Source organism: Carassius carassius, chromosome 21 (assembly GCF_963082965.1).
Source record: "Carassius carassius chromosome 21, fCarCar2.1, whole genome shotgun sequence".
Lineage (NCBI taxonomy): Eukaryota > Metazoa > Chordata > Actinopteri > Cypriniformes > Cyprinidae > Carassius > Carassius carassius.
This window is the reverse complement of record NC_081775.1, coordinates 12,340,883-12,365,357: the sequence shown is the minus strand read 5'-3', so window position 1 is coordinate 12,365,357 and position 24,475 is coordinate 12,340,883. Positions and strand designations below refer to the sequence as shown.

Genomic DNA, 24,475 nt, shown 5'->3' with positions numbered 1-24,475 from the left:
CTGTGTGTGCCATCGCGGAGCCACCAGCAGCAGCTGTCCCACTCTGTCCCGCCGTATTCTGCATAATACTGCTGGAATCAGACGAATCGGGAGAGAAACGCATACAAACTGGTCCTGGGCCAGCTGTGAGCTAGCGCATCCAGACCCAGGGGTGATGGAGGGCATAGGGAGAACCATAGCGGGCAATGCGTAGTCGTGCTCGACGCGAATAAATCCACTTTCGCTTCCCCGAAAATCCGCCATAGGTGATTCACCGTTTGGGGGTGTAACCTCCATTCCCCCTGCTCCAGAGCCTGCCTGGATAGTAAATCCGCTCCAAAGTTCAGTCATCCGGGGATGTAAACAGCCCGGATCGACAGAAATCTGTCGTGAGACCAAAGAAGAATACGTCTCGCCAGCCTGCACAGGGGGCGAGAACGCAATCCTCCCTGATGGTTCAGGTAAGACACGACCGCAGTGTTGTCCGTTCTGAGAAGCACATAACGGCCGATCAGTAGACTCGAAAAATACTGGAGAGCCAGAAAGACCGCCAGTAATTCCAATTTGTTTATGTGCCAGCTGCGTTGTGCCGCTGTCCACACTCCGTGGGCTGGGCGCCCATGACAAACAGCTCCCCAACCGGTCAAAGACGCATCTGTCGTGACAGTCTCTCGGGAAGCACAAATTCCCAGCCGAACCCCGGTGAGGAGAAATTCGGCTGACATCCATCGTTTAAACGACATCACACACCTCCGTGTCACCGAGATCGTTCGATGCGGAAGACAACGGGGTGAAATATTCCGTCGTTTCGTCCACCACTGAAACGGGCGCATGTGAAGCAAACCCAGATGAATTACGGGAAGCGCCGCCGCCATTAGACCTAACAGTCTGAGGCACAGTCTCACTGTCACTGTGTGGCCCGCTCTGAAGTGCTGAACGCATGACGCAATCGACTGAGCCCGCGGGAGAGAAAGCTTTGCTGTCATCGCGTGAGAGTCCAATTCTATTCCCAGAAAAGTAATCCGTTGAGAGGGGACTAACACACTTTTCTGGAAATTCGTGCGTAAGCCCAGGCTGTGTAAATGATTCAGCACAAGATCCCGATGAGAGTGTGCTTGAGTCTTGCGCTAACACCAGCCAATTGTCCAGATAGTTCAACACACGGACGCCCCGGAGCCGCAACGGGGCCAGAGCTGCGTCCATGCATTTTGAGAACGTACGGGGAGCTAGCGCTAAGCCAAAGGGAAGAACGCGGTACTGATACGCTTTGCCCTCTAAAGCGAATCTGAGGAACTTCCGGTGTCTCTTGATGATCTGAATATGAAAATATGCATCCTTCAGATCGATCGTGACAAACCAGTCGTTTGGTTGAATCTGAGACAAAATAGACTTTACCGTCAACATCTTGAATTTGCTCGACCTGAGTGCAAGATTCAGACAGCGTAAATCCAGAATGGGTCGTAATCCGCCGTCTTTTTTTGTTACCACAAAATAACGCCTGTAGAACCCTGACTCCATCTGAGAGGGGTGTACTTCTTCTATAGCCCCTTTGCTCAGTAGAGCTGACATCTCCTGTCTCAGCACCGCTATATCCATCGGTTTCACCACCGTGGAGAGAATTCCGCGGAAAGGGGGTGGGCCTTTCCGAAACTGAATGGTGTATCCGTGACAAACTGTGCATAACACCCATTGAGAAATGCCGGGCAAGCGTTCCCACGCGGCCCGAAACAATATTAGCGGTCTCAGAATGTCCGTTTCCTGCAATGCTGTCGCACACATAGAGATGTCCGGGCACGAAAAACTCATGGTGTTCTGAATCCTGAAACGTGTCCACGGCAGGAATTAGGCCAACAGATTAAGCATCGGGCTCTGCCGCTAGCGAAATAGCGGCGGCTGTACGAGCCGTCATGACGGGCCGTTCGAGAAAGACCCTTTGAAGCGCCCCTCGAGCTCTGAAAACTGGATCGTGCAGAGTGTCTGAGGGAGCGTTTGGTGTTACAGTTCGCTCCAATGCTGTTCGAGGCGCTGATTGCGGCGAAACAGTCAGGGTTTGAGCGTGGGGACTGCAATGAGAGTGTTGGATGCGCGAAAGCGGTCCAACAGCACTCTCTAGCGGAGGGCACAGTCCCTGGCAGGCAGCAAAAAAATCACGAGCTGCTGTTCGGTGCCCGAGAACGAGAGGCATTGGCCGTCGAACTCAGGTTCAACCTTTTTGCGGGCGCGGGCGCCTGTCGGCGTTCAACCTCTCTGGGTCTGCGGGGAATCAGCTGGCGGAAAGCGGCTGATTGCTGTTTCGCTGCTCTGAATTTCTCCACCACTGAAGTGACAGCCTCTGAATCCTGAATCCTGAAACGTGTCCACGGCAGGAATTAGGCCAACAGATTGAGCATCGGGCTCTGCCGCTAGCGAAATAGCGGCGGCTGTACGAGCGGCTGTAAGGACAGCCCCAAACCGTCCTTAGACACAGGGGTGTCCATGAGAAAAGATTTATCCTTCTCCTTTATGTCGGTGAGATTAAGCCAGAGGTGGTGCTCAACCGTGATTAATCCAGCCATGGAACGGCCCACTGCTCGAGCAGTATGTTTGGTAGCGCGAAGCGCCAAATCAGTTGCTCGCCGTAATTCCTTAACCGCCTCAGGTGTAATACCCTCCCCTTCATCCAATCCTTTTAACAGCTCCGCTTGGTAGGCCTGAAGAATGGAGCGAAGCAGCCGCTTGGCCAGCGGCCATATAGGATTTCCCCACTAAACTAGACGTGACTCCACACGCCTTCGAGGGAAGGAGGGGGCGAGACTTCCACGCCGCGGCCGAATTAGGCGCAAGATGCTCGGCGAGGGTCTCTTCCACTGGCGGCATCGCTGCATAGCCATATCAGAAATGGTGGCGAAATCCGCAGCTGCAGTGTTCGTGATCCGCGCCGAAAACGGCTGTTTCCAGGACCTCGAAACCTCCTGGTGGAGATCCGGGAAAAAGGGTAAAGGCCTCCGGGGCTGCGCAGGTGTCCGACTAGTTAAGAAACGGTCGTCCAGCTTCGAAGAAGGTTGCGTACGCATGCATGGGCGGTGCCACGCGCTATTTGGCCAATAGGATTGGCGGGATGGTATAGGGCTTCAGACATTCATCACACCGAAGGTGTTCCCATACGTGGTGACGTCACCGCAGCATCGAAGTGACCTATGAAAGGGAACTACATGTACATGGTTAAAACTGAAATGGACACGTTTAATAAAAACACCATCATGATGTCGTTAGCCTGTTTTGACCACACGGTGGCGATAGGTCTCGGTCGCTCTGTCTGAATTCACAATGAACAGCAGGAAAATTCCCGTTCTGTCCCGTTTTGGTCCGGTGGAAAAGCTCGTTACCATGACAACACGAACAGTCTGTTCCAACCGCTGGGAAAGTGATGTTCGCTGCTGAATGATTTGGAGAACAGCAGAACAGACACCAGTAAAAGTACTGCTTTTAATGTATACAAATAGCATTTCTTCAGAGGAGGTGAAGGCAAACCTGAACAATGGAGGACATAATAGTCCTAATAGACATAATAGAGTAATGAAGCTTACACAAACGTGGTGATGAAAAATATATGCTATTACTAGACACACTTTTATTTGCTTATCTTGTTACAATGTATTAAAACCACTATATAACATATGAAGGTCTTCTGGCATGCAAGAATCTGGTCAGACAAGAATTAAGACTACAGATCTGACACTGGTCACACAAACATGGACAGAATCAATTCAAATACATCAATATGTTTCTTTAGGTTATAGGGATCGGGTTTTGAATGTTTGTAATATCTGGGTATTGTGCATGGATTCATATAAGCCTGTGTTGAGTGAAACTCTGTGCTCTTGAAATTAGTTTCCTGACAAGTATGTCAAAATAACTAAAAAGAGTGAATCGAACATTTCTAAAGTTAGAAACCACTTTTTTAAAACTAGAGGCTAAAGTTAACCCAGCAACAAGATTTGGTTCTGTTTTTGCACAGTGGTTTATATATGTTTTAAAGGCATGCACTGTGAATTAAGAACAGTAACAGGCGAATTGTTTGACAAAGACAAACAAATGGAGTTAGGTAGCTGAGCTTGACTTACAGTATATAACATATTATCTGGAAGTCAATGAATTTACGCCGTCACATTACTGCAAACAAAAGAAAAACTTTCAGACATCATTTTCTTCACCTACCTTATTACAAAGAGATACATATATACGGGTCAACAGGGACAACACTTAATGTATTATTGCCATGATCAAGCATGGTACTCTCCTTCAAATGTGCATGTAAAAAATATATATTGTTTGGTCTTGCATGGTTGAAAGTGCAGAGACTCTTGGCTACAGTATAAGTGTATACTTTTTTGTTTGTGTGTGTGCATGTGTTTTGTTTATTTTTTTCTCCACAAAGTCCAGTTTTCAGTTTTTATACCATGCACTGGCTCAGCAAGGCTTTTCTTGCAGTAGTCTAATAGTCTGTCCGCTTTGACCAGCAGGAAGCAGTACAGAATCTCACTTTCTTCTGTTGGAGAAACCATATGAATGCTGCCCTCTCAGCGGGACACCATTCGCACAAACTCTGAAAGGGACAGACAGAAAAATACACAGACTTTAACTGAAAACGATTGTACATCTGTATCCTGCTTTTGCTTTTTTATTATTATTATGTAGTGCTACTTACCTTCAAAATCTACGTGTCCATCTCCATTTAAGTCAATGTCTCTCAGTATGTCCTCTAGGTCTCGATGACCAACCTAACATAAACAGTAATGTGATGTTAACAATCAGGTGTCTGGATCCACTGACACAAAAATTAAAATTCTGAACCCCAAAATGTTTTACCGTATATGAAAGAATCATTCTAATGAGCCTTCTCCTTTCTGGTTGATTTGATTCAGTAATTCGAATGACTGATTCAGTTTTTTACCTCAAACAAATTTATTGTAACACTTCAATATATTTGTAACAGTGCACAAGTCATATGGACCATTTTAATGCCGCTTTTATTTTTGGTTTTAAGACATGGTCATTATAGACTTTAGAAGATCCATTTTGGATTACTCAAAGAACCTTTAAGTGAACATTATAATTTTAGTGTGAAGAACGTTTTTTAAAGAACCTTTTCCACCATAATGAAACTTTTGTGGAATGGAAATGTTCCATGAATATTAAAGGTTCCTCATGGAACTATTGATGCCACTGTCAAACCTTTGCTTTTAAGAAAGTAGAAATTCAATAAAAGAACCATCTAAAGAACTGGTTTTCCACTGTAAAAATTCCTATGGAATGGAAAGCCTCCATGGATATTAAAGGCTGGTCATAGAACCACCAATGCCAATGAAGAATCTTTATTTGTTTATGGAAAAGAATTGTATGCAGATTCATTCAGAATTCTTCTTAGAAACAGCATTACAGGTTTGGGAGAACATAAGGGTGAATAAAGGCCTTAATATACTTCAAGCAAAATAAAATAATGAACTGGTCTGATGTCACTTTGAACAAAATCATGCCAAATCGAAGTTTGTTTTGAGTTCGAAACAGGTCAAAACTAACTTTCCATAAATGTTTGTTCTGGTTGGTAAACACCTTCAAACTACCTCAGGTCAATGCGATTAGGTAACCAGTAAGAACATGAGTAAAAACATGAACACACTGGAGACATGCTTTGAAGTATTAGTTGTAATTCTAATGAATAAAAGCAACACTCAATAAATTAGAATGTCATGGGAAAGTTAATTTATTTCAATAATTCAACTCAAATTGTGAAACTCGTGTATTAAATAAATTCAATGCACACAGATTGAAGTAGTTTAAGTCTATGGTTCTTTTAATTGTGATGATTTTGGCTCACATTTAGAAAACCCACCAATTTACTATTTCAACAAATTAGAATATAGTGACATGCCAATCAGCTAATCAACTCAAAACACCTGCAAATGTTTTCTGAGCCTTCAAAATGGTCTCTCAGTTTGGTTCACTAGGTTACGCAATCATGGGGAAGACTGCTGATCTGACAGTTGTCCAGAAGACAATCATCGACACCCTTCACAAGGAGGGTCAGCCACAGCATTCATTGCCAAAGAATCTGGATGTTCACAGAGTGCTGTATCTAAGCATGTTAACAGAAAGTTGAGTGGAAGGAAAAAGCATGGAAGAAAAAGATGCACAACCAACCGAGAGAACCGCAGCCTTAAGAGGATTGGCAAGCAAAATCAATTCAAGAATTTGAGTGAACTCCACAAGGAATGGACTAAGGCCGGGGACAAGGCATCAAGAGCCACCACACACAGACGTTCAAGAAATATGCTGAACCACAGACAACGTCAGAGGCGTCTTGGGCTAAGGAGAAGAAGAAGAACTGGACTGTTGCCCAGTGGTCCAAAGTCCTCTTGTCAGATGAGAGCAAGTTTTGTATTTCATTTGGAAACCGAGGTCCTAGAGTCTGGATGAAAGGTGGAGAAGCTCATAGCCCAAGTTGTTTGAAGTCTAATGTTAAGTTCCCACAGTCTGTGATGATTTGGGGAGCAATGTCATCTGCTGGTGTTGGTCCATTGTGTTTTTTGAAAACCAAAGTCACTGCACCCATTTACCAAGAAATATTGGAGCACTTCATGCTTCCTTCTGCTGACCAGCTTTTTGAAGATCCTGATTTCATTTTCCAGTAGGATTTGGCACCTGCCCACACTGCCAAAAGCACCAAAAGTTGGTTCAATGACCATGGTGTTGGTGTGCTTGACTGGCCAGCAAACTCACCAGACCTAAACCCCAGAGAAAATCTATGGGCTATTGTCAAGAGGAAAATGAGAAACAAGAGACCAAAAAATGCAGATGAGCTGAAGGCCACTGTCAAAGAAACCTGGGCTTCCATACCACCTCAGCAGTGCAAAACACTGATCACCTCCATGCCACGCAAAACTGAGGCAGTAATTAAAGCAAAAGGAGCCCCTAAGTATTGAGTACATGTACAGTAAACATGTACATACTTTCCAGAAGGCCAACAATTCACTAAAATTTTTTATTTTTTTTTATTGGTCTTATGAAGTATTCTACTTTGTTGAGATATTAAAAAGGGTCTCTAACACTAGCTTTCTTTATTCTTTTTCTATTTTATCTAATTTTCTTTTTGTTATTTATGTATGTGTATGTATGTATATATACACACACACACACACATACACATCACTATGATCAAATGCATTCTTAACTGCTGTTTTCCCACCACAGGCATGTTTGTTTAATTTATTATCAAGTGCATTTACATATTCATCTAAATGCCACCCTTGGGTGAGTAGCATTGGGATGTTTTTTAACAGTAAACAGCTTGTGTATTTTTAATTTCTTTATATCCCCAAAGGAAGAATACAAAAGAACTTTACAGTGAAATCAGGGCATTTAGTAATTACAGATGTCTATCCCTTTAAAGCTGCAGTGAAATAGATATTTTCTTCTGTATTGTGACATACATTTGACTGAATCAAATGATAAAAAATAATGTAGGACAATGTCTTGATTTTATTATTAAGTTGTTGATTGGATGGAGGCAGGGCATAATGCAAGCTTCCAATCAACTGTAAAAAAAAGAGGCGATGTTTAGATGTTAGGTGACAGTTAAAGGGTTAAGCGGACATAATGATCCTGCACATGTGACCAGAGAAAAGTCATTTCACAGAATGTCATAACACTTGGATTAAACATCATGAGATTGAAATTAAAAAAAAAATTTACGCATGGATGAATCACTCACAATGAGATCACTAACATGCATTTAGAAAATATTAATGTCACTTTTATGTCACCTCAAGCACATTGTCACAAATGTTCCAAAAGCACGAACCTGTTGTCCCAGCAGCTTCCTCATAGCTTCCCTTAGCTCTCCTGTGCTTATTTCACCATCTCCATTTGTGTCAAACTGGAATACATAATATATATTTTATATGTATTTAATATTTTTATATTACAATCTTTTCAAATCTTCACTCACCTCTTTGAAGGCATTTCTCAGCTCCTTAATGCCGATCATGTCTGCTGTCTCTGCTAGGAGTTTAGGTCCCATCAACCCTACAAAGTCCTCAAAATCTACATGGCCACCTACTAAGAAAAACCAACTGATGTCAATATTTCGTAACAAAAAGACGTGGCAGATAAGATAATGGCTGTGTGCACACAGAAGCTTACAGTTCATGTTGATTTGTTGGCTCAGTTCTATTAGTTCCATCTCAGTGGGCATGTAGCCCATGGTTCTCATGCAGTTCCCCAGGTCTTTACAGCTGATAAAGCCATCTTTATCTTTATCAAACTCCTTAAAGGCTTCTCGTAACTCTTTACTCATCAAGACAAACCAAACACATGAACGGCATACAGTTAACACACAGTAATAAAATTCAAGCTAAATAAACCATCTAGGAATGTTTTAATTATTGTAGTTTCAGCTTATACAGGTTTAAAGAAATTAAACAAACTATTAACTTTATGTCATCTATAAATTACAGATTGAAAAACTTACCATCAATCTCTTCAGGTCTCAACTCTCGATTCTGTAACAAAAAAGATGGGTAAGGAAAATAGTCAAAACAACACCAGCAAAGGTTGAATTTTAAAGACAGAGCACCCAAAAATCTTAGTTCCTCACAAAAAAATACAGGCCATCCAGGAAATTAAGCTCTTCTGGAGATGGATCCATTACCAGAAAACCTTTAACCAATGGAGCTTCAAAACCAGTCATAGTGGCCATTGCTTTACTAGACTAGTTGCTCAGAGTCACTCAACGTTGTGTTTAGGACTTGTTTTATAGCGTTAAGAAAGAGCAATAGCACGTTACAAAAAGGTGAGGTGGTCCTGGTCACGTGACAATGGCATTTCTCCAGCGTCACAGCTAAGTGAACAAATCCCAGCAAGTGTGACAGAGAAAAAACCTAACAGTGACAACCTTTAAAGGAGATGGAGGAAAGAGAGGGAGAACGATGGAGAACAGAAGCTGTAGCATTCACCACTGGGGGAAGAAAGGAGTATAAACATCCAGGCTTTACTGACGTAAGACCATGATATTCACGCACACACATACACACTTGCAAAAACATGCAATCTAAATTGTAGACCAAAACAAAGGAGCAGCAATTTATGTGACGTAAATATGTACACCTACACGGCACCATGCAGAATAAGACAAGCTAAATTGCTTATGTAAGTAGCATTAAACATTCCAGGGCAAAGCCACACAGAAGCAAGTCTTTTGTGGACTGTATTTACAGTAAAGCATCATTCACAACGTGCAAGCCATTGCAGTAGGTCTGTGTTCGTGAGATTGCACATTCATTCAATATAATTTAGATGTAACGTATTACTGTGATTTCAAAGCTGAATTTTCAGCAGTCATTAATCCAGTCTTCAGTGACACATGATCTTTCAGAAATCATATATACTAATATACTGATTTGCGTATAGAATAGCTTTTTTAGCATCTGTTGTAACAATTCAAAAGTCTTTACTGTCACTTTTAAGCAATTTTATGCAACAATGATGAAAAACAGAAGTTATTCATTTCTAGCCTATGACAAAAAAATATATATATATAGGATATTACCCAAAATATATGATATCGATAACTGGTAAAACACATATGCATTAAAGGGTTAAAAGACTTGCAATGATATACATATTTTTTATGTATTTTATATACATTTAAGAGAACCTGGTTTTCTAGTCATTTAATTTAAGATAAAATATGTCTGTGCTTCGATTCCATGTACCAGAAAGACTCAAAAATATGTTATGGCCATTGCCCCCAAAATGTCCCTCCTTCCTCTTTCTACCTAACCTCTCTGTGTAAAAATATCAGAGAATAGCTCATGATGTGTTAGATCAGGAGCTTATAACAGCCTCACTGACAGAAACACTTTGTTTAATGAGGTTCCTAGAAACATTTAAGAGGAACATGTTCATATAAGCACACGTATCACAATAATAAGGATATGTTAACATCTAATTCAGCATTATTCTCACTTTTCTCTGCATTGGGTGTCACAGATAAATCTTATACACAAAACCATCCATTAAGAACACAAAGTCAAGTCTGTATATTAATTTCAACATTGTTCTTAACCATAACACAAACGCATGAACTCACAAAGAATTGTTTATTTTATTTATGCCTATTTATTCACACAGCCATATGTGTTTTGAATGTCTCAGAGAAAGGACTGTATGTCTATGTATGAATTTGTATGTGTGAGAAAGACAGATAGAGAAAGAAAGCATTTCCATTAATAAAAATAAGCAATCCAGTCAACATTTTCCATTCATTCATCATAACAGTTTACTGAACACATTGTGTTGACTGGCTCTTTAGATCTATACACTCTTACAGTGACTATAAACAGAGAGGAAGGGAAAGCGAGAGTGAGACAGATAAAGAAAGGGAAAATAAAAACACCAAAGAAATAGAAAAGACTTTATCTGGTTTAATAGCATTGGGAAACAAATCATTCAGCTAATGCACTCAGTCTCACTGTGTAAGCCACGATGGGACAAATTTATTGCAGTTTGGGAAAAGTAAGTCAGAAATGTGTTTCCTCAAAAAAATAAAATAAAACAACACTGTTCATAGATTAAGATAGAGACAAACTAAACTATATCAACTTTATGAGTTTTAGAACTAGAGAACTATGAAAAATATGTAAGTATTATATATAAAATATATTTTTTTCTGTAGTCAGTTTTAGATATGTCAGGAATTTTGGACTGATCTGCGCTGTGTTCCCTTATTTGGTCATGTTCCTGTCCTTGTTTAGTTAATTAGTCATTCTGTGCACCTGTGTTTGGTAATCATCCTGTGTTTAGTAATCAAGTCCTAGTGCAGTCGGTCTCTGTTGGGTCTACAAGTGATGTATGTGTGTCAATCTCCTGTTCCCTGTGTTGGATACAATTAAAGTCTTTTTTTTTTTTTTTTTTTTGATTGTCCATGGCTATGTCTTCTTTCTGGCAGCATAACGTAACAAGATGTTTATGACACTGTAAAAAGTGATAACCTGCAAATGTCACCTTAAAGAAACATTTTTAAAGATAGATTTTTGTCTGATGTAACCAACTTTTAACAATTTTTTTTATTATTATTAGTTACACTCTTTAAATTATTATTATTTTAAGTTTAAAGTTTTTTTTTAAATGCTACTGCCATATAAGAACCATTTTGAGGTCTTTGCACACTGAGTTTCTAATTTGTCATCCTTTCCTATTAAAATGCTTGCTACGGATGCAAAAATGCCGTATTTGACAATGGTGGTATTTATTTATTTTTAATGTGCAAAAACTTTAGACGAGGATTTTGAACTCTGTGTGCAAAGACCTTAGGTTCGCCAAAGAACCTTTCAATTAATAGTTCCTAAAAAAATTTTTTTTTCTTTGCGTGAAGAATATTTTAATCTAAAGAACCTTTTTCCACAATGAAAAAAAACAACAACCTTTAGTGCAATGGAACCATTCCATCATTATTAAATGAACCTTAAATCATAAATGGCAATAAAGAAATGCATAAATGCATTTATATGATATTAGATTGACACATATCAAAAGCCTTATGTTGCTATGTGGTTGCTAGGTAATTCTGACTGTTAAGAAATCAAAAGAGCAAGTCAAGATCTTGATTTTATTTTATTTTTATTTTTTTTTATCTTCTGTCGTGAAATTTGGGTAACACTTTAGATTATGGAACAAACTAGAGTTACAATTTTACATGTGTGTATATATATATATATATATATGTGACTTATAGTCAGGTGCGGCTTATTTATCAAAATTAATTTGACATGAACCGAGAAAAATGAACCAATAGAAAACATTACCGTCTACAGCCGCGAGAGGGCGCTATATGCTGCTCAGTACTCCTGTAGTCTACAACAGTGCAGCATAGAGCGCCCTCTCGTGGCTGTAGACGGTAATGTTTTCTCTTGGTTCTTGGTTCTAAATGAATGCGACTTATATTCCAGTGCGCCTTATATATGTTTTTTTCCTCATCATGACGTATTTTTGGACTGATGCGACTTATACTCAGGTGCGACTTATAGTCCGAAAAATACGATATACACACACACACACACACACACATATAGTTAGTCGCTGCCTATTGATAGTAAGGTAGTTATTGTAGTTGTGATTAGGTATTGGTTATGGTTATGGTAGGGATATGGTCATGTCTGAAGAAAAATACATTACTATGCTTTATAATTATTCATAAATAGTCAATATGATATAGAAATATACATGCTTATAAGCAACTTAATTGTGTTCCTAAATCTGAAGTGTTTTTGAAAATTCTAAGTCAGGTCACTAATATCACAACACAAGCCGCATTTTGATCATTAATATCGTGCAGCACTAAGAGAACCATTACACCAGGAAACCGACGAGAACCAAGACATATGTAAATGAGAATAACTGGGACACCTTTCAAAATGCAAATTCACTCCCCTCCTTTGTTTTACGAGCAAAATAAAATTCCCAGGCCTCCACAGTCATTATGTTGTGTTAGTCAGCATTCATGGAGGCTTTGAGATTATTCAAAGATTTCCCTACAAAGACCGTATACACAGATAGTACACAAATGTGATGCTCTTTACTGATAATTAAATCTAAAACTAGGTCACTCCATGATATAGCAACAGAAAAATGGGACACAAGAAAATGGGGCTTGGATCTCAAACACATTGGGAGAAAACATCATGAAACAAGAATTTTTAAACTATTTGCTAAAAATGTTTCTCCCATTAGTGTAGAATGAAGGGTTATTTCTGTAAATTTCAGTGTTGAATCAATTTTATCAATCTTATATGCACAGATGACCGGCAGTGGTTTAAGATAAATAAATTATAATATGATAATATTTAGAGGAGAGTGGGTCTCGTTCAGACATGCATATTAGCATTCTCACAGCTGGAGGCCTGGTTTCTAATCCAAACAATCTATTATACAGACAGCTAAACATACCACACACTCACACATTTAACTTCAGATTGTGCACACTTTGTTTCAGTCCTGCATTGACAGCCTTCATTGTATGTGTTTTGAAGTACCTTATAGGTCTGTGATTCTCTGCTCGTTTTCTTCCCACTTTAAAAAGTCCTTAATATAGAATGGGCTTAAAGGAAAACTGACAATACATTTTTTAGGTGGTTTGTATGTCATGCTTTCAGCTGTAGATCTACCTATACTGATTTTGTATTACTGATACTGAATGAATGCTTTATTGCATTTGTTATGATAGGAGGACAAAGAGGAAATCACAGAAGAGGAGATTTGTTCCTGGAAAGTCCCGTAAAATTGGAACTCAAACTTACAAAAACCAAGAAGCAGAACCTGTTTTTAGCTGTTTTATTTTTGGTTACACAATAATAAACTCATCAATAGAATATGACAATGATAACTCTTTAGTATAGGGACCAGTTCTCTTTATTAACTAGTTGTTTATTAGTATGCTTATTATTACCATATTGCCATGCATTGATAAGAGAGTAAATATAAGGGACAAAATATTGGTCAAAACAACTCTATTTCTTGGCAGTCAATAAGTAACCATTCAAAATGGTCAGCAAACTCAGCAAAAACCATGCTTATCCTTGCTTTAAGTCAGCTTGTTTTTAACGAAGCCTGGTTTGTATCTTTTTTGATCCTGAAAAGTTGTGTTGACTGTTCCTTAGAACACAAGTTGACATTCTCTTTTTGAACACACTGTTAATAAAGAACAAAGATTATTGGAGTATAGGAATATACTGGAGTATATTTCTTTACAAGAAAATTCATTCTTTTTTACTTCAAAAATGTGTTTAATTCTATGTGTTACTTGCTGTTGTAATTCTGTATAATTGTTTTAAGTAGAAAGACTAAAATAGTGATTTCTTTACAAATGGACTCCAGTAATCCTACTACTGCAACTAAAAACCATAGTACATGAATATGGTAATTGTATCAAAGTTACACAATTTGTACAACCCGAATTCCGGAAAAGTTGGGACGTTTTTTTTTATTTTAATAAAATGAAAACTAAAGGAATTTCAAATCACATGAGCCAATATTTTATTCACAATAGAACATAGATAACGTAGCAAATGTTTAAACTGAGAAATTTTACACTTTTATTCACTTAATTAGCTCATTTAAAATTTAATGCCTGCTACAGGTCTCAAAAAAGTTGGCACGGGGGCAACAAATGGCTAAAAAAACAAGCAGTTTTGAAAAGATTCAGCTGGGAGAACATCTAGTGATTAATTAAGTTAATTGATATCAGGTCTGTAACATGATTAGCTATAAAAGCTTTGTCTTAGAGAAGCAGAGTCTCTCAGAAGTAAAGATGGGCAGAGGCTCTCCAATCTGTGAAAGACTGCGTAAAAAAATTGTGGAAAACTTTAAAAACAATGTTCCTCAACGTCAAATTGCAAAGGCTTTGCAAATCTCATCATCTACAGTGCATAACATCATCAAAAGATTCAGAGAAACTGGAGAAATCTCTGTGCGTAAGGGACAAGGCCGGAGACCTTTATTGGATGCCCGTGGTCTTCGGGCTCTCAGACGACACTACATCACTCATCGGCATGATTGTGTCAATCACATTACTAAATGGGCCCAGGAATACTTTCAGAAACCACTGTCGGTAAACACAATCTGCCGTGCCATCAGCAGATGCCAACTAAAGCTCTATCATGCAAAAAGGAAGCCATATGTGAACATGGTCCAGAAGCGCCGTCGTGTCCTGTGGGCCAAGGCTCATTTAAAATGGACTATTTCAAAGTGGAATAGTGTTTTATGGTCAGACGAGTCCAAATTTGACATTCTTGTTGGAAATCACGGACACCGTGTCCTCCGGGCTAAAGAGGAGGGAGACCTTCCAGCATGTTATCAGCATTCAGTTCAAAAGCCAGCATTTCTGATGGTATGGGGGTGCATAAGTGCATACGGTATGGGCAGCTTGCATGTTTTGGAAGGCTCTGTGAATGCTGAAAGGTATATAAAGGTTTTAGAGCAACATATGCTTCCCTCCAAACAACGTCTATTTCAGGGAAGGCCTTGTTTATTTCAGCAGGACAATGCAAAACCACATACTGCAGCTATAACAACAGCATGGCTTCGTCGTAGAAGAGTCCGGGTGCTAACCTGGCCTGCCTGCAGTCCAGATCTTTCACCTATAGAGAACATTTGGCGCATCATTAAACAAAAAATACGTCAAAGACGACCACGAACTCTTCAGCAGCTGGAAATCTATATAAGGCAAGAATGGGACCAAATTCCAACAGCAAAACTCCAGCAACTCATAGCCTCAATGCCCAGACGTCTTCAAACTGTCTTGAAAAGAAAAGGAGATGCTACACCATGGTAAACATGCCCCGTCCCAACTATTTTGAGACCTGTAGCAGAAATCAAAATTGAAATGAGCTCATTTTGTGCATAAAATTGTAAACTTTCTCAGTTTAAACATTTGCTATGTTATCTATGTTCTATTGTGAATAAAATATTGGCTCATGTGATTTGAAAGTCTTTTAGTTTTCATTTTATTAAAATTTGAAAAACGTCCCAACTTTTCTGGAATTCGGGTTGTATTATTGCAGGATGCTATTGTGCAACTGACCTTGTCCTTTATTGTTTATTGCTTAAAAGTATTCATAAACCTTTCAGGAATGCCATAGCCATGCTTTTATATGCCAGCCATGACTATTACATCAAAGCTTATTGAGTGGATACAGAGGCCAATTAATGATGCTTCTGTTTATGCTGCTCGAATATCTGTGACACAAAGATACATTTTATTTTCTGGTTCATTTTGTTCCTTACGAGTCTCTTTTCTCACACACATGTGAATCTTTTTATCTGTCATCTTCCATCCATCTCTATTTTCCTCTCATTTTTCTCCATGAGATGATTCATCCCAAGAAACAGATTCGGGGCAGAAGCCCTTCTCTGCCTCTTCTCCTCTGATATGTTGGTTTTTATTTATCCCTCCATCCCCTTTTCAAGCTCACTGTGAATTTCAATGTGCAGCATACTTTTAACTGTCACCTCTCATCCTGTCAGCAGACACAGTCACAAGATCACCATGCACTTAAACACACACCCACTGCAATGCACTGCATATTATCACACAATATCTTTCAGAATCCTTGAATGTACACCTGTTTCCACTAATACACATACACAAATATGCATAGGCAAAAAATTCAACAGCAAAAGCAGTTTCTAAGGTCATAATATTCTGCATTATTGTAACAGGATAAGACTTGGGAAAGAGGATTACTTTAAAGCACTGATTTCCAAGCAGGGGGCCCTTAAGCAGTTTCTAGGGGGTATTCATTGGAAATATTTAGATTTTTTTTCTTTGCTAAACAATATCGACTGTAATATCATTTGTTATGAAAGGATATTTTAGCCTTACAGATGGGGCTGACAAAGACACAAAGGTTGGGAAACACTGTTTTAAAGAACACATGCTCTAAAATAAGAAATGAGAACATGAGAAAGAAGAATTAAAATGGTGAGGGAGACCTGTGAAAGTGTGAAGAGATAAAGGCATTTAATTAACCTATAAACACTTATTGACTGAGTGAATGAGCTAATTTATCATTGTAAGTCAACTAATGATGTACTATCAATACACAATATGAACCTAAAGAGCTTTGCCCACATAATAAAATCTAATCATGTTTAAAGCTGTTTCATTTTGTAGAGCTGTAATTACAGAATGTTGAAAAACAGTAAAAAATGACAGGTTAAAGGGATAGTTCACTCAAAAAGAAAAATGCTGTCATCATTTACTCACCTTCATTTAGTTCCAAACCCGTATGAGTTGCTTTCTTACGTTGAACATAAAATAAGATATTTTGAAGATTGCTGGTAATCAAACAGTTGGTGGTTGCCATTGACTTCCATAGTAGAAAAAAAAATATTATGGGAGCCAATGGCAACAACCAACAGTTTGATTACCAGGAATCTACAAAATATCTTCTTTTATGTTCAAGATAAGAAAGCAAAATTCTTCAATACTTCAAGCTTGCATTTAGAAATGCTTCTATTTGTCCAATTTGTTAATAATATGAAGGCTAATTGTCACACAGAAGCACTCCATCCGTTTAGATCCAGCGGTATGTCTTCATGTTTCCTCCCCAGCCAGTATGGTGGAGCGGAGGGCTAAATATTTAAAATTAACTACCTTCCGCCAAGAGGGCAATGAGGTGGGTGCCATGGCACAGGTGTTCTGGTCCCTGGCCGAGGGCATGGGATATAATGATGCGGCCCTAAAGGACTATTTTAATACCGGGCTGGATGACCCGGTTCCTCAAGGTGAAATGGCTCAGTTGGACACATTTGGGTTCTGGGAATTCGTGTGCTACTTGCAGCATCGGATTCCGTGGGATGCCCCAGCCACTCCTGTCTCTTCCGGTGGGATGGCTGCCAGCTCAGCGCCACTGCACAAGAAGTCTGCCAACCCAGCGTCACAGCACAAGGTGGTTGTCAGCCCAACGCCACTGCCCATGATGGCCGCAAGTCCAGCGCCATTGCACAAGATGGCCACCAACCCAGCACCACGAGGCAAGATGGACGCCAGCCCAGCACCTCAGCACAAGGTGGTCGCCAGCCCAGCGCCACGAAGCAAGATGGCCACCAGCCCAGCGTCACGACGCAAGATGGCCACCAGCCCAGTGCCACAGCACAAGGTGGTCGCCAGCCTAGCGCCACAATGCAAGATGACCACTGGTCCAGAGCCACGGCCCAAGATGGCCGCCAGCCAAGCGCCTATGCCCAAGATGGCCCAAGATGGCCGCCTGTCCAGAGTCATGGCACAAGATGGCTGCTTGTCCAGCGCCTCTGCACAGAATGACAGCCACAGTTGACTCTCCAGAGTCAAGTCAGGTTCCCGTTGACCCTCCAGAGTTGAGTCAGGTTCCCGTTGACCCTCCAGAGTCGAGTCAGGTTCCCGTTGACCCTCCAGAGTCGAGTCAGGTTCCCGTTGACCCTCCAGAGTCGAGTCAGGTGCTCAGTGACCCTCCAGAGTCAGGGTTAGTCACCGATGACCTTCTAAAGTCAGGGCTAGTCACCGATGACCTTCCAGAGTCAGGGCTAGTCACCGCTGACACTCCGGAGTCACGTCAAGTCCCCGGTGAAATTCATGGACAAGGGCAAGTCACCAATGAAATTCACGGGCAAAGTCCAGACACCAGTATTCTTCATGAGCAAGGTCAAGTCACCGACTATCTTCATGGGCAAAGGCAAGTTACCATTGATCTTCATGAACAAATGCAAGTCACCAATGGTCTTCATGAACAAGTGCAAGTCACCAATGATCCTAAGGAGCAGAGTTAGGCCACCAATCTTCATGAGCAGAGTCAAGTCAGCATTGATCTTCTGGAATCCAGTCTAAACACCATGGGATTACCAGAGTCACTCCACGTCTCTGTGGAACTACCAGAGCCTCCCCACGTCTCTGCTGATCTAACAGAGCCTTTCCACGCCTCTGCTGAACTATCAGAGCCTCTCCACTTCTCTGCTGAACTACTAGAGTATCTCCTCGTCTCGGCTGAACTACCAGAGCCTCTCCTCACCTCTGCGGAACTTCCAGAGCCTCGTCACGTCTCAGCCGAACTCTCTGAGTGCCCGACTGATCCTGTCGTGGCCACGGAGGCTACCCCTAACTTGTTCATGTTCTCTGTTTCAGACTTGCCTAATCAGACTTGCTCTCCTGTTTATTCAATCCCACTGTGGTGGTCTTCTGCGCTGCCTGGGTGGGCTTCTGTCCCGACCGCACGGATGTGGTGTTCTTTTGCTCCGCCAGGGTGGGCTTCTGTCTCGACCGCACGGATGTGGTGGTCTTCTGCGCTGCCCTGGTGGGCTTCTGTCTCGACCACACTGATGTGGTGGTCATCTGCGCCGCCCTGGGGGGCTTCTGTCTCGACCACACGGATGTGGTGGTCTTCTGCTCCGCCGTGGTGGGCTTCTGTCTTGACCAGACGGATGTGGTGGTCTTCTGCTCCGCCCTGGTGGTCTTCTGTCTCGACCACACGGATGTTGTGGGCTTCACGTTATGCCCTTTCTGGACTTGTGTTTTGTTGTTGTTTTGTTTTTGTTCTCTCCTGTCTGTTTCCATCTATGGACCTGGCCCTCCATCCCTCCCCCGATCCTCCGCCAGTCCACCTCCCTCCTGGACTCCTTGTTTTTGTCTCTGTTTCCCAATTTTACCTGGTACTCTTGTCTCCGTTTCCCTATTTTACCTGGCCCTCCGTCCCTTCCCCTTGTCCTCCGCTGCTCCACCTCCCTTCTGGTCTCTTTGTGTCTTTGGTCTCTTCTTGGGTTCGGGTGGAGCATCTGGCAGCTGCTCCGTGGAGGAGGGGGTAATGTCACGCTGTCTAGTCTCTGTTTCCCTGGGTGTCCACTAGTGGGCTCACTTCCCCTTAGGCACTTCACCGTAGGCACTACAATTCCCACTAGCCTTGTCTCTTCATCACAGTAATTGCACTCCTGCTAATTGCACCAGGTGCCTTCACTTAATTGTCATTAGCCTCCCTATATTTACCAGTCCTTTCCTGTTGTCTGTATGGAGTCCTTTCCTTTCGTATCCAGTCTTATTGTGATCCGAGATTCCTTGTATTCCGAGTTCCCGTTCCTGTTCCCTTTCCTGTTCCTTCTTTGTTTGTTTTTGGACTGCATTCTGGTTTTGACCCTGGCTTGTTTTGACTACGATTTGGATTACCCCAATAAAGCATACCAGCAATTGGATCTCTCTCTCTCCCTGTGTTTTACTGGATCGCGATCGTCACACTAATAAGCAACTAGTTAATATTGAGAATTGGTCACTATAGTTCAGTGTTACAGGGATTACTCTGGTGCAATATTAATCTCCTTTCAAAGTATTTCTTCATTTTACCCAAACTCAGTGTTAACATGAATAACTGAATGACAAGTCTGTCATAGTGATAAATATTTACGGCAAATTAGCACTTATTCCAGCATCTTGGGCTGTAGACAAGGAAACACACTGGATGGATGGCTAGTGAATCACAAATTTTTGTAATATTATATGAATTAAAATAGCCCGCAAAACAAAGATAATTTGTTGCACATTCATCACACCGGCTACAATATTGACTTTTTATTCCTCCTTCTTTTCATCTTCAAGTATCTGGTTTTTGATCTCCCAGAAGAGCATGGCAAGGTCACTGTAACCTCAAAAAACACATGAGTAAGAGAAAAGAAGGAAGGGCGTGTTTGACAGTAGACACAAAAACATCAGAGGAACGACACAGATGACACAGATGACACAAAGAGGTGTGAGACTAAAAATAGCACGAAAGAGAAGTGTAGCTCATATCTGGTTTAACATCTACAAGGTTTATGGAGGGAATGGGTCGGATTGTCACCCAAGGACATTTTTGTCAGTCTTATTTCAACACCCCTGTCAAGGCAAGTGTTGGGAATTTAGACAGACCGATAGGGAATGTGTCACCCCTGTGATCGGAGCCTATTACTCTGCATTTCTGGTAAACTGTGTTTACCCACACACACACCCATCGAGAGACTGTAAGCCAACCTCACTGATTCATACAGCGTCTGAAGCTGACAGCCTAAACAACATACTTGCAAACAGAAGGTTTCTCCCAGTAATGTGAGATTCCCCCATGAATACCAATGAAATACTCCAACATTTTAGGCAATAAGGGTGACTTTAAGTTTAAGGCAGCAAATTAGGTAAAAAAAAAAACATGTATAATGATTGTATTTAGGGGCTTTGAGACGAAAAAAAAAAAACACTGAGGCACATGTAAATGGTCCATCACAGTATATAAACAATGACAGGTGGAGGGTTACAGTGAAAAATGCTCAGACCTTGAAGGCGAATATAATTGGTCTCATTTGCCCATGTTTTCTAACTAGCCGGCAGTTAATTTTACCCTTTGATCTAACAAGTAGTGCTTTTTACTATTTGTACATTACATTGAGAATAGCTCATGACCATGAATGGGTTTAATCTATGTTTATGACTAACCCTCCAGTTCATTTCTACTGTCAAAAAGGGGTTTATCTTATTAACCAGGGTTCTAAAATGTGGTGATATATCAGTTTTAAAAGCTTCCTGCATAACAATAATAGTACGACCCACATTAGTGTAGCCGCAAATGAATGTGTGTGTTTGTGTGTGTTGTTTTCGAACCGCAGCGCAGCATCAAATCATTGTGGCGGTGCCATCATACAGCTTTTAATCATTTATACGCAGAATCTCACGGAATCGGATATGCCTAAAAAAGATTTGCATTTCACATACAGACATTGTATTCTTTATCTATTCAAGCCTTTCAATGTCTAAGCAACAAAGGAGCACCATCCCGCCCGGAGCTCATCCTTCCAGCCAAGATTCCTTTATTATTAATGCAATTGATTTTCAAAGTTCTGTGATATGGGTTCTGAAGGCAAGCTTCCTTGACGTTCTAGACCTCCAGTCCTCTGAGGAGCACATTTAATCAGTGGCAGCTCACAGCTGTTTCAGGAATAAAACTCTGGGACACATTGTGAATATAAATTCAAATTCATTTTGATAATATTCCTTATAATTAAAAAACATCTCAGTCAAATAAATGTGCCGATTCAGGTACATGGGACAGAGAAACTGTTGCATAAAATGGTATCAAATGCCAAACTATTGTGTGTGAGATATCATAACACTGGTCTTTTTAGATTAGGGCATATAGAGTTGAATGATAAACAAGTCTTTGCCATATTTTTGTAATTCCCAGTACAAATCATGCAGCAATGTAGTATTTTTCAGAATGGCTCAGATAGGTGTGGTCACATTTAATATTGCTTTGTAGTTTTTCATGGACAAACTCAAGTGATTTCAATACAAATGATCGGGATTTTCACATCCACATTGCACCACACATTTTGTGAAAGAGTTGCCCACAAAGATTTTTGCTAAAGGTTCAAGTCCTGCAAATTGGCCGCATTGCTCAACAAAAAGCTGTTTGGTTTGAAAGTGACTTGTGTGTGAGCTGTACACATTACTATACTATTGATAATAAACTAGGGATCTTTTTGGCATGCAAAATTTCATATGAAATTTAACAGAAATGTTGCTAATGTGACTGCATCTTAATGAAGGACTAGACAACTAGGAGTCATGATTTTGGCCATATGAGCAGGTTTACCATCTCTGGCCTGTCTCTGATAAAATGCAATATTGCTAAGTCAACCACATTGCTTTTTGAATTTTGTGGAAAACAACAACAACAACAACAACAACAAAAAACACACACAGAAACAATGCTATGGCTGCGCCTGAATTTGCATTGTGTCTATTCGCGACCATAAAAAAGTATGTTCTATATGAATATGGGTAGCATGCATGAAATGCAGACATACCACATCCAGTTTATTATTAATATGTGACCTGCACAGTAGCATTACTTCAGTGTCATTCACAGCTCGTCTCTTGTGGCCTCGTGGGAAAGTAAAGTGTCGACTGAATGCACACAGAATCTCGACGGAACTATTGGTCATTCAGTTTTTTTCGCTATTATTATTATTTTCTTTTTTTCAAATATTATATATACATACTATACTGATGGAATAAGACTTATTCAGAAAAACACAGCATATGAAAACTTCAATATGTAAAAGCCACTAAGTGCTGTCTGAAATTTTTCTAAAAGGAGCATTTTTATCAGGCTCTATGTATTTAGGTACAGTGATTTCACTTTATTTTCAGTTAAGTGAAATAACTGAACATAAACATGGAGCCTGATAAAAATGCTTATTTAAGAGGAAAATTTCCAATGACACTTAGAGGATTTCACATATGAAGTCTTCATATGCATATGAAAAAACTTAGAAAGTTCAGTGATCAGCACCAGCTTAAAAAATAAATAAATAAATAAAAATAACCTACATTGATAAATATGTTTGAAAGTTTATGATTAATATTGCCCTCTTTTGATTTATTTGATTATATGGAATTATAACGTCTGTTTTCTAGACAAATGTCATTGTCTGTCCATCATTCTGAATTCAATTGAAAACCTTTTTGAACTCCTACAGTTAATAAAAATTTCAACAAATTTGGGTCTTTATTAAACTGTTCTCATGGAACACATGAAATCCAATATACCCCACATAGTTCTAAATTTAACTCAAATATCCCTTCCTCTAAACACACAGTAGGCTTCAATAACTCTGACTTTATAGTAAGCAACTCTCGCAACACCTTTATCAAGCTTTTTGAGTATTTACACAAAACTTTTTGTCATTATAGCACAATGCTCAATACCATATAAAGTTGGTGTGTGAACTGTAAGCGTTTGTGTTACACGCAATTTTAAGCCTTTCTAAAATCAAGCCTGTCTACTATTGATATTTACTCGTAGCATAAAGTTTATGTCATTGACCCTATAAAAGCAGCTTACAATATTTAAATGAGACCCATTATAAAACTCGTATTTTCAGTGTGTGTTCAGGCCTTACCTGTCCGAACACGGAGCTGAGGAACGGCCGCAGGTTGAAGTCCGCTTCAGAAGATGCTGCGCTGGACCTCCTCGATCTGCGGGAGGAGCGGCTGGAGGATGCGGGCACCGGCGAGGATGAGGCGGTGGAGGCTGGACACGCCTCTCTGCTCGATGAAGAAGACCCCGGTCGAGCCAGTTGAGGTGACTCAAAAAACAGAGCCCTTTCGTCCCTGGACTCGGAGAAAGACTGAGTTCTGGTGGGCATGCGAGCGGCGTGAGAGTGCTCGGGTCGGGGCTCCTGAGGCAGGTCGTCCCGGGTGGACCGGTGGCGGTGATGTTGATGGTGGCGGTTGTGGTGATGATGAGGTCGTCTGGCTGTCTTGTGCTCTCTTCCATCTGGAAGCTCCGACAGGTCCTCCTGACTGTGAGTCGTGGAAAAAGCGTGTCGATGGGAGTGTTGTGGGTGGCTCTTCTCTGCGCTATTTTGGGTACCGACCAGTGAGGGGTGACAAAGGGGTCTCCGCGAGCTCGCATCGCAATCCGCCGTCTCCGCTCCAGATGCCGCTGCCGCAGCGGCGCGCTGATGGTGTATCCGCCGGGCTCCGGGATGATCGCTCCTGACCGGTGCGGAGGATCTCAATAAGGAAGTCGTCGATTCGCTTTTGGGGAGCGTGAAACTCATCCTCAGCCTTGTAAAATGCCCTTGAAGGTAAAGGCTGACCTTTGAGATGTCACATTATTGTCATTTGAATATAATAGCCCGGTGTAGAGTGCTGAGAGTACATCGGCACCTCCTCGATGGCATTTTGGGTTTGAAATGATGCTATCGAGATCTTCTCCTCTTGGAGTTGGTGCCACCTGATTGCTCCGTTAGGTGGTAAGCACTAGGCTACTCTGGTAGGACGCGTAGGTAAGGGAAGATGGGCTAGAGGATAAACCGAAAAAGATTCAGAGAGAGAGAGAGAGAGAGAGAGAGAGAGAGAGCGAGTGAGAGAGAGAGAGAGAGAGAGAGAGAGAGAGAGAGAGAG

General features: G+C 40.9%; 1 protein-coding gene across 2 annotated transcripts; it reads right to left on the bottom strand.

Annotated features, from left to right (window-relative positions):
• Positions 1 to 3,555: 3,555 nt before the first annotated feature.
• Positions 3,556 to 24,367, bottom strand: LOC132097552 (calcium-binding protein 1-like). 2 transcript variants are annotated; one of them, XM_059503338.1, is made up of 7 exons: positions 23,467 to 24,367; positions 8,489 to 8,519; positions 8,161 to 8,304; positions 7,967 to 8,076; positions 7,820 to 7,894; positions 4,667 to 4,739; positions 3,556 to 4,564 (listed from the first exon to the last, which is right to left on the bottom strand). In XM_059503338.1, the coding sequence occupies exons 1-7, from the start codon at positions 24,127 to 24,129 to the stop codon at positions 4,539 to 4,541; spliced, it is 1,122 nt and encodes a 373-aa protein (XP_059359321.1). In that variant the 5' UTR covers positions 24,130 to 24,367; the 3' UTR covers positions 3,556 to 4,538. The 2 variants fall into 2 exon arrangements, with proteins under 2 accessions (XP_059359321.1, XP_059359322.1); XM_059503339.1 differs by lacking the exon at positions 23,467 to 24,367 and adding an exon at positions 8,615 to 8,980.
• Between the last annotated feature and the right edge of the window lie 108 nt (positions 24,368 to 24,475).